This window comes from Chiroxiphia lanceolata, chromosome 10 (assembly GCF_009829145.1).
Source record: "Chiroxiphia lanceolata isolate bChiLan1 chromosome 10, bChiLan1.pri, whole genome shotgun sequence".
Classification (NCBI taxonomy): domain Eukaryota; kingdom Metazoa; phylum Chordata; class Aves; order Passeriformes; family Pipridae; genus Chiroxiphia; species Chiroxiphia lanceolata.
The window spans coordinates 12428403-12438781 of record NC_045646.1 but is presented as its reverse complement, the minus strand read 5'-3'; the positions used below and the strand labels follow the sequence as shown (position 1 = coordinate 12438781).

Below are 10379 nucleotides of genomic sequence, written 5' to 3'. Positions count from 1 at the left end.
GTAATGGTGTGCAGCACACTTGGGCTGTCAAATTCTGTCTGGACTTTGTGTTTTTCAAACAGCCTTTGAAGACAACACAGTCTCTCATGTCAGTTAGAGCATATTCCAGTTTGGGTCTACAAATGAGATCCGAGAGATATTTTAAATTCACAATTTCAAAGGTTTTCAACAAATGCAATGATAAATTTATTGTTATTTCTTCTCAAAGTAGTAGAAATATAATTAAAATACAAGAGCAGAAAGTATGATAAATGAATTGGAAAAATATTGTTAACTATAGCTGTGTATTTTGGGATTCATTTTGATCAAATGCACTGTTCACGATGCAGCCATAATCTTGCTCGTGTACTCTGGCATCCAGTTCATCCCTGGACCACTTCAAAGAAGAATCCCTTGTTACTGTATGTGTATCCACATTTCTCTTTCTCCTGTACAATGAAAAAAAAAAAAAAAGAACAACCAATTTTAATTTCTGTTCTTATCTATAGTGAGAAGTCAAACAATGGTCAAAAGAGATCCCAAGTGCTGTGGTTCCTTTCTGGTCCTTGCAGGTATTTGACTGATGGGAGTTTTGAGGTTTACAGGTGCTAAAAGGGGTGTATGTGTTTTGACTCTTTTGAATGTAGCAAAGCTGGGAAAAAGCCTTACCTGTACAAGTACACTGTAGATGAGATGAGAATGACAATAACAATTACACCTGCCACGACTCCGATGACGATGGCATACGTATAGTCCTTGGGATCCTCTGTGTCAGGGTCTTCAGCTGAAGAAGAAATAAGAGCCCTGTCACTGAAAGCTGACCATACTATGAACAGATTTTTATTTCTCAATCCTTGCCTATGTGTTTGGTTTACACTGTGTTCTCTGATGAATGTGGCTTTCTGGAGTGGTGTCAGACCCCGATCCTGTATGCTCTACAGAGCCCTGCTGTCATGATTTCTGGCACCTCTCCACTGGGCATCTGACAATTCTTTCTGCTTGGATGACCACAGGCTCTCACACACTGGGTTACTAATTTACATAATGAAAATGAAGACCAAGCTCAGTTTTCTCCATAATAACATCCATTTTTGAAAGTGGTGTGAGTAGTGCAGACAGGGAAATCCAAAATAGTTTTATTACCTATGTTTTCAGCCTCACACGTTGGTCCTGTGTACAGCTCTGAACATTCACAATAGAAGAGGAGAGAGGTGTCATTGGTAGTTTCAGAGCAAACACCATCATTCTGACAAGGGTTTGGCATACATGGTCCACCTAGTGAAAAGGAAGGGGAAATACTTGATTCTCAGATAATTCAACACAGAGAACTGTTCTTGCTTAGGTTACACTGACTCCTAATGCTGCACATCCCCTGTATTTTCTAAGGCAGTTACTTGTATCTGACAACAGGAATAATGGAAGGAAACTCTGTTTCTGCAATGAAACATCAGAGCAAGATCCCCTACATGCTTTTCTTCTGTACACACTCCCTTGAAACTATCCCCAACCCAGTGATGTCTTATAAAATAAGTCAAGACTTCATAGCATCAAAGAAAATATGATAGTGGTTGACTCACTCCTGTAGCATCCACGAGTGTAGTTGGAGATGCCACAGATTTCATCAGACCCACATGCTTTGTCAGAGCAGAAAACAGTGGAGCTTTCTGTGCACTGGCATGTCTGAGAGCAGTCATCAGTGGTGAATATTTCTCCAATCTGGAAGACAGCAGTGAGACTTAAGAATATCAAATAAAATCAGATGGAAAAAAGCATGAATAGAGCACGGGGTCCCATTATAGTCTCTCCAACGCTTTCCTGATGAATAGCAACAGGGCAGATTTTTTTATTAATTAGTTTGTACAAATAAAATAAGCAGTTTGCTAATCCAGCTCTTTGAAACTAGAGGATGGCCGAAGAAAGAAGGCAAAAGAAGAGTTTGTGGTATGAGATCCTAGTCCCAGGTGGGCTACATATGCAACCAACAGTATCTAGCTGTTGCTGGAGATAAGAGTGGCACATGCATCACATCATACCTCCAAGGCAATGTGGAAATGCTATCTACCGTATTAATTAAAAGTGCCTCCTGCTAATAGTGTCTCCCTCCTCCAATAAAAAAATGTTTACTGGTTTAGGCCGTTTCTGTACCAAATCTCTAGTGTTAATGCAGAAATATATGAGATAATGAAGTTGTTCTATCCTGCAACGACAATGAAGGATTCTCCTCAGATCCAGCCTTGCTCAGGGCTCTCTTCATGTCCTCCCCAGCTGTACAGTCTCTCAACACTGCCTATATCACTCTTCACTGAGATGACTGGGACCACAGTGACCCACAGAATTTCTCTGTAACTGGTATGTTGTAAACTTTAGTGGCTATGAGGCTATTATTTAGCCTAATAAAGCTGAGGCATTAACATGGAGGTCAGAGTGCAATCATATACTTTCTCCAAGTGCCTGCCTTGAGTATTCTGGCAGACAGAGTTTCAGAGGGAGACCAAGGGATCTCCTCTCTCTTCCCTTTCTCCAGAAACCAGAATTTTATTAAACAATTGCTCTTTGTTTCTAATGCAAAATTACATGCTGAGCATTACGGGGAGATTGTTAAAACAACTAATGGAAGAAAATACTGTTTAGTGCTGCAGGAGCTGTCTGAGCCACAGAGAGACTGTATGTACCTCATAGTATTTGTTCAGGTAGGTGCAGCCACACTCTTTGTAAGGCACACAGTCAAAACCACTAAGAACATAGCCAGGGAGACATTCACAGCCTTCCACACAAGGTGATTCACACTCAGAAGGGCTGGTCAGGTCGTTGCAGGATGCTGGGCATGCAGACGTGCATGAGCTGTAGTTGCTGTTGGCAGGACATGATATACCTATAAAAATAAGGACAGTCCAGTTATACCAGGATGCTGTGCATTACTTAAATATAGAATTCTCTTTCAGATCCAGAAGGCATAACTTTGTAGGATCATATAATTATGTATGATGAATATACATACACAGAGATGTGCATACACATATGATAGTGCTGAAGTTGTAAGTAAAGCACTCCAAAGTCAGGAAATGCATCATCTAAGCTACTTGTATAATGTGCTCTCATTCCTGATATACACTGATCTCAAAACAGCTTCCCACACATTCAGGGTAGCCATCCTTGCAAGTGCCAGGCCTGTTTCACAACTTTAGGAACTGTGTTTCACCAGAAATACAGAGTCATAGGAAACACAGGGAAAATATGGTTTGATTAATCTCCCAACCTCCAAAAAATTTAGTAAAAAAAAAAGTTTGAGATGATTATAAGTTTTATTTCAGCATTTTTTAGTCTGAAAAATTTAGTGGTTTCAGTTGAATCTTTTTTTTAATCTTGAAATTTCAGGCAAAAAAGATAGTATATTTTGTAGATTTTAAAGGAGATTGAAACTAATTGTTTTTCCTTCAGATTTCTAGCTTGTGATGGTCTCCAAATTTTTTTTTTTTTTGTCCCACTGGGACGAGGGACATTTTTTCTCTCACAGAACTTCTGATGACAGGGAGCTGACAGCTCTGATTTCCAAAGTGACTTTGTAAGCTGGAGGCTAAATGTGAAAGTCAGCATAGGACACAGAAGAGAGGCCAGAAAGGCAAATGTGCATGTTAAACTGTGAAGGCTGAGCAAAGTGAGAATCAACATGTTTTTACTCCCTGAGAAGTTTTGATACATGGTATGTCTAGGAAAAGCCTTAAACCTGATATTTTGAGAGTCCTGTAGGCAGAATCCATACTTCCCATTTCTTCCCATGCTTACCACAAACTGTCTGTTGTCTCCAGCCATCCATACTGACTCCTTGCTGCTGACAGGCCAGCACATATTCCTCCAGACTGCGACACAAGGTAGTGACCTCATCTCCTTGCACACACATATCAAACAGGCAGCTCCTATGTGCAACATGAGAAAACATTAATTTCCAGTACATTTGTTATTGCTTATTTTCATTTGCTTTTCTGCCTGACTCTGAGTTAGTTCTGTGTTCCAGTATCTGCCTGATAGGAAACAGAGGAATAAAAAGCACCCCAGACACATAATTGGAAGATCAGGTCATTTGTTGTGCAGCTGCTGCTAATCTGTGAGGTGTTCATATAGAATCATAGATCATTAAGTCTAGAAAAGACCTCTAAGATCATCAGGTCCAACCTTTAACCTAGCACTGCCAGGTCCACCACTAAACCATGTCCCTAAATTAAAAATTTTCCTAATGTGCAATCTAGACCTCCCTTGGAACGAGCAATAAACTGTTACCTGACTTAACACAATCAATTATTCTTTGCTATCTGCTTCTGTTTTGAGCTACATCTTGCTTGTAGAGCACTTTTTAGCACTGCTAAGTCTTACAGCTGGCCTACACACTTCTTTCAATACATGGGTACCCTCCCCATGTCTGTGTGCCTTGAATATTGACACAGAATGATGTTTTACCCAGTGTTTGTTTGCCAGTGCTATTTTCTCAGTTTTGCTCATCATTTGAATATCTGTGGCCTGATTTTCAGAGGCACTGAGACCCAAGATGAATGGAATCTGAAAATATGCAGTGCCTCGGTAAGATCAGGGCACCGCTAGGCAGTTAGAACAGGCTGCCCAACCAAATTCTAGAGTGAGGAGAAAAGTTATGTTAAGAATCAGCATATACACAGTGATCCACTTTATTTGGCTTAAGATACTGTAATATTCTTCTCACAGATAAGAGATGGGCATTGTCTGTCTTTAAACACTAGGTACAAGCATGTAACTAAAGAAAACTGGCAGCTACTTGGCATATTTGTGACTAATGACGGATGAATGATGAATGTGGGGATGAATACAGCTCAAAATTTAGTATGTAGGAATTGTATAGGTAGGAGGCAGAGCAACCCTGAAACACAGCAGAGGGAACTTTCTTAAAGATACCGCGTTAGTTACTCTTCACTACTCTGGTTTTTGTACTTCTCCATGAAAAATTCAAGAAGCATCACTGACAGCTTCAGCTTTTGGCTACAGCATGATATAGATTTTATGAAGCTAGAATTGCTTAAAGGAAGCCAATAGACCTAGGTGCTAAATTCTCACTGAATGTAGATGAGAACTGTATGCACACTGGAAATCCCGGGCTACAGGTATAATGCTTAACACTGCTGCTTTATCTGTGTGCAAATATATATATTTTTATATATATATATAGCTAAGAGAGAAGTAAACTCTAAATAGATGAAAGAAAGGCCATCACATTTATGTAAAAATAAATAAGGGGATGTAAATATATCAATAATGGAATCACTGGGCCCAAAGACACTTATTATCCTCAGCTCCTATTAATGCCCTGGAAACCGAAGATGCAAAGTTCTTGTCAGAAACTATCACCAAAATGATTTTGCAAATGGGGAGAACAACTGTCTGCAGTAAACACTTACGTGAAATAGAAATCCGGTAGGACTGTAGAATGACACTTTGCAAAAGGACCATTCAAGTCAGTCAGGATTTGGCATCTTGAAGTTGCATTTTGCTGCTCCAGCTGATTTTCGTTGCAACCTTGGAAAAGTCCTGGATCTGGCTCCTCCTCAGACTCGTTTCCTGAGTTGACATCTCGTCTATAAATGAAGTCATTATGAAACCATCAGTGTTCTGTGTACATCCAGTATTCATGGTACTAATCTCTAAGTAACACTGCAGGAATACTTCTGCCACATAGTGTAAATGTAAGCTTATTTATCTCTCATGATTTATCCTGAATGGGAAGGACATAGATGTAGCAAATCAAAGACACGCTGGAACACTTCCCATGATCTCAGAGATTTATGGTATTTAAATTAAAAGGGATGTCTGTAGTTCTCTCTTTGGAAATTCTGCATGACACAGAACGCCTCCATCCAATCTATTCAACAAAATTGGAACATTAGTCAGAAGGATACAGCTGAAATAAACCCCTGTTCCAGGGGAAGGACTGACATTAAATCAGGATTTACACTTGCTCAGGCCCATCTGGTATAGCATGTACTTATTTTTGCCAGCAACTGTGAGCTTGGCAAAGATGTTTTTTATTCCTCTGCCCCAGCAGTTGTAATGGCTGTGACTCCAAAGAGGGATACTGAACCACAGTAATGCAGTAATTCAGGCCTCTTTTGGCTAGATAGAAGGGCACTGATAGCTCACCTTAGTGATGAGCAGGAAAAGTCCCTACATGCAAACAAAGGGAAGAAGAAAAACCAGAAATAAGACAGTGTAATTATTCCTGGAGGTTAACTGTGGCTTAATTCACTCACTTCTAGAGGCAGTACTTGCCATGGATATTAAGTAGAAAATCAAGTACCTGAAACGAGAGCTTCTTTTTAAAGGAACTTTCCAACTTTCACCAAATACATTCACGTTCTTCACCCAAACACCATCTGGATTTGTGAAGTCATTTCTATATCTCCCATCAAAGTCACCACACAAGCCTTCCACTCTGCTTCCATAGGTGTTGGCCAGCTTTATATCTAGGGAAGGTCAGAAGAAAAAAGAAGCTGTTACACAGAAATCATTGTCTCTGAGTGTAGGAAGAAGTGGAAAACAATACCAAGTGCCACATTTTATGACTCACATTGAAGTTCGTAACATGACATGGGCTTCACATGTAGCATGTGAGCACAGCCCTGAACATACATGTTCATACATGTAGTCACAGGACTGTTTCTGTGCTCTGCAACATGGACCATGAAAAAAAGAATTTCTTGCAGTAATTTCTTATAATATGTTATTATATAACACAACATCATTGCCCAAATGCTCTTAGTGCATGTTGCTTACTGCTTTGCAACAAATTGAATGCATCACCCACTTTTTGCCCTTCACTGACAATCTACTTGACCACTGAGAAACAGAATTCCTACAGCAGACTGTTTCTTTCTGCAATTGGAATTTTAGGGTTGAGAATGAGGGTCATGTAAATAAACTGCCTGACCCTTTCACCATACACTTGGAAATAAAATAGCTATGTGCTGTTGTAAATCAGGATTAACTTTGGAATGACATTTTTTGAGACAGCACATTTCAGCACTTACCTGCATTTTCATTGCCATCAAAGCTCACATATAAGCCAAAATCTGTCTCTAGGTAAATTCTTGTTATCCTCTGATATATATGAATACCGTCATGAGGTCGAAGAGGGGGTCTCACACGGACACCATCCAACTAACAGGGAAATAAAATTCATTATATGTAGGCCAAATTAAAATCTGGCTTCAGTACAGGTCAATGCTACATATCAACATTTCTTGCTTTTCATGATAAATGTATCAGATAATTTAACCAGTAAAAAACTCAGTATTTAATTTTTTAAAGTTAACAAAATCATATATTGAGGAAAGTGATCTGGACACAGTACTTTCATATCATCATAAGAGATTTCTATTATTGAGCTAAAGCGAATATAGGGGCTATGTATATTCTTACACACCAATAAAAGGGAAGGAAATTAAATTATCCTAGCATAATTCACACTTTTCCCTACCACTGATAAAAATTTGTGTGGCTTTATTTTAAGCCTTGGGATATTTGGTGTTTTATTCCCAAAACTCTATTTATACATTTATTTGTTTGAAGTAGAATCATATCCTTCATAGCTATGGAGCAAAAAAGACTCAACACAACAGAAAATCTCATTTGTGGTTGTCTCATAGCACTGCTGTAATAATACAGTTTAGTACTTTGGTACTTTAATTCTTCAAAACAAACATTTATTACCCAGAGGTGTTTTACTCCAAGGGAGAGTCTTTCTCCATGCTCTGCTGTCAGGGAGAAACTTACCAGAACCTGCTTGTTCTGCCTGAATCGCACTGTGTGGTTGTAAACATTGATGAGAATCTCTTTCAGGTAGGTAAGGTGTCGAAATAGGAATAAAGGAGAGTTAGTGCCTTCAATGCTGAACTGCGTGAGAGTATCAGGTAGGTCAGGGATGGTCTGAGCCAAAATATACGTGTATTTCCCTTGGAAGTGGTGCACCAGACCGTCGAAGGTGATGTAGTGTGGGTCGCCCAGGATCTGGCATTTTCCAAAACCTAAAAAGGAAGAGCTTCTTTACTCTCCAGTTTAAATGTGCGTGTGTCAGATCCCATGCATAGATTGGTTCAAAATGCTAGGTAAAAATTATTGCTGCTAGCATGCAGGTCTGAAAGTAAAGGTGGGTGCTCAGGCATCACCCTAGTGAATGAACACTGAAATAGAGAGATAGGCAGAGAAACTCATTCCTCTGCTGAGAACCACTGTGAGCCAGATGAGCTGAAGCAGAACATTAGAGTTTATAGACATTATAGAGACTAAGTTGTGCATATTGGCCCACTGCTACCACACAGCATAGCTTGCAGTGGGCTCTCAGAGATGTTGATTTCATAAACCTCAGCCGTGCATTGCTACAAAATTGAAAAGCAATGTCTAACTTTGGCTTGCTCACTGCTGTCACTGATTTCCTCTGAGGTTACTAAAATGGATGATTTGGTTCACCAGACCTAACAATCAGATGCAGTGACTATCATCTCTGTGTTCTCCTTGACCACTGAGCACAGAGTGAGTAAACCATTATACCAGGAGCAAGGCTATCCTTAAGACTGCTGGGGTGCCTCTGCTCTGGTATTTTGCCAAAATGTAGCAGGGGGACACTGGATTTGCATTATGCTTTTGTGCTGATACTCAATACACTATGACTGATGACATACTATTCTTCAAAACTGAAGTGCAGAGGCATTAGGCAATAAGCTGTCTCCCAAACAACCCAACTTACCTAGAGAATATGGGATTAACTTTGCTTAGCCAAAGCAATATTGAACAAAAGTACAAAGTTGTCTGACTGGCCTATTATGTATCTGTTCAGATCTACTCTGTCTTGGATTTTGTTTTGTTTTGTTTTTTTTTCCTGTTCTCAAATCAACTTGCAGTGAATTTTTTCTTAAATTTATTTATTTATTTAAACTAGTCAGATCGAACTAGAATTCTAGATATAAGTAAATTTTCATACCCGAGTATCCATTTCCCTCTACCAATTCTCTGTATGGAGCTGGAACCTTTTATTATGAGAACTGAGGCTTTTTATATTCAATAATGTGTCAATAACATGGTCAGAGTTTCCTTCTTTCCCCTTGAAAGTCTGGAGTTGCCATGGAAGAAAGAATGGACACACACATTCTCCCTTCTTCTCCAACCCTCATGAAACACCAAATGAAGACTTGCTTGCACGTACCTGTTGGCTGGCACTTGTATTTTCCATTTTTGATCACACAGGTTTCTCTAGAATCACAGCTATAGCTGTTACAACTGATGACACCGTTCTTCTGACACTGGCATCTTCTGGCGCAGTGTGGAGTTATCCATGTCTCCCCAGCCTAAACACAAGTTATGGTGATAAGATGTTATCAAGGTGTTCAGCTTTGCAATGCAATAAGAGTTCAATACCTAAGGGTGTGGGGACAGGTTAGGTGCAGCCTGTCCAGTTGGTGATTCCACAAAGGCTCAATCCAAGCGTAGTCTCACCAAGAGTGTGGGAGTGGGGATCTCAGTCCATTTATCTTATTGTCTTTGACATGAGAATTTGAACACAGGATAGGAGAGACTGCCTGTATATCTCTGATCAACTGACTGTTTTCAAATATGCCTGAGTTTTGGCCTCAGGTGCAAAGTACAAAGCAAGCTTCTGCATCTCCTAATACCCAAGCCTGAAGCTTTTACTCATCAGATGAGAGGTATTTAAGAGGTAGACCCTGAAGACTTTGATCTTTCTCTCTCTCTTTCTCATATTAAGATTGTCAGGAGACCAACTTTCTGCAGAAAAGCCACAGATTTTGAAGCCACAGATTTGCTCTACAAACTACTTACACTGTAGTAATTGTTGTCATCATCCCTGCAGCCACAACTGCTCAGAGGTACACAGTTGCCATTACTGAGCACATAATTATCATCACACTCACATCCCTCTGTACACTCTTCTGTCTTGTCACAAAGGGAAGAGGCAAAAATGTCATTGCATGTTGATGGGCAGGCAGAGACACAGTCTTTGTAATGGCTCCGGGATGGGCAGGACAATGCTGTGTGGGAGAATAGGAGCAGTGTTATTAAATATATTTACAAAGTGCACTGCAAACACTGAAAGCTACACATTGGCCTATGAAATGGTAGTATGGAGTTACCTTTTAATAGCTGCTTTTGATGATCAACCAATTTTTATTTTTGTATTTTACTCAAAAAAACCCAAACAAACTGAAACAAAGCAAAGAACCCTTTCCGGAGCTGCTCATGCAGTTTTATTACAGGTATGCCTGAACTGGTGGCACCTGGCACTAAATCATTCAGGTTCAGTGTTCCAGTTATGCTGCAAATGCCTCTTTGGGCACTTCTGGAAATGTAAATCTTAAGGGCAAATATCTTAG

General features: G+C 39.8%; 1 protein-coding gene across 1 annotated transcript in view; it reads right to left on the bottom strand.

Annotated features, from left to right (window-relative positions):
- Nucleotides 1-274: 274 nt before the first annotated feature.
- LOC116791734 (zonadhesin-like) overlaps nucleotides 275-10379 on the bottom strand; it is a 29616-nt gene continuing 19511 nt past the window's right edge. Inside the window, exons 24-35 of the mRNA XM_032698019.1 lie at nucleotides 9829-10037; nucleotides 9197-9338; nucleotides 7771-8021; nucleotides 7026-7155; nucleotides 6296-6461; nucleotides 5400-5576; nucleotides 3763-3893; nucleotides 2652-2851; nucleotides 1557-1695; nucleotides 1123-1254; nucleotides 649-763; nucleotides 275-428 (exon numbers count right to left, since the gene is read on the bottom strand). Coding sequence (XP_032553910.1) covers nucleotides 275-428; nucleotides 649-763; nucleotides 1123-1254; nucleotides 1557-1695; nucleotides 2652-2851; nucleotides 3763-3893; nucleotides 5400-5576; nucleotides 6296-6461; nucleotides 7026-7155; nucleotides 7771-8021; nucleotides 9197-9338; nucleotides 9829-10037 — 1946 coding nt within the window. The remainder of the gene's footprint in view (nucleotides 429-648; nucleotides 764-1122; nucleotides 1255-1556; nucleotides 1696-2651; nucleotides 2852-3762; nucleotides 3894-5399; nucleotides 5577-6295; nucleotides 6462-7025; nucleotides 7156-7770; nucleotides 8022-9196; nucleotides 9339-9828; nucleotides 10038-10379) is intronic.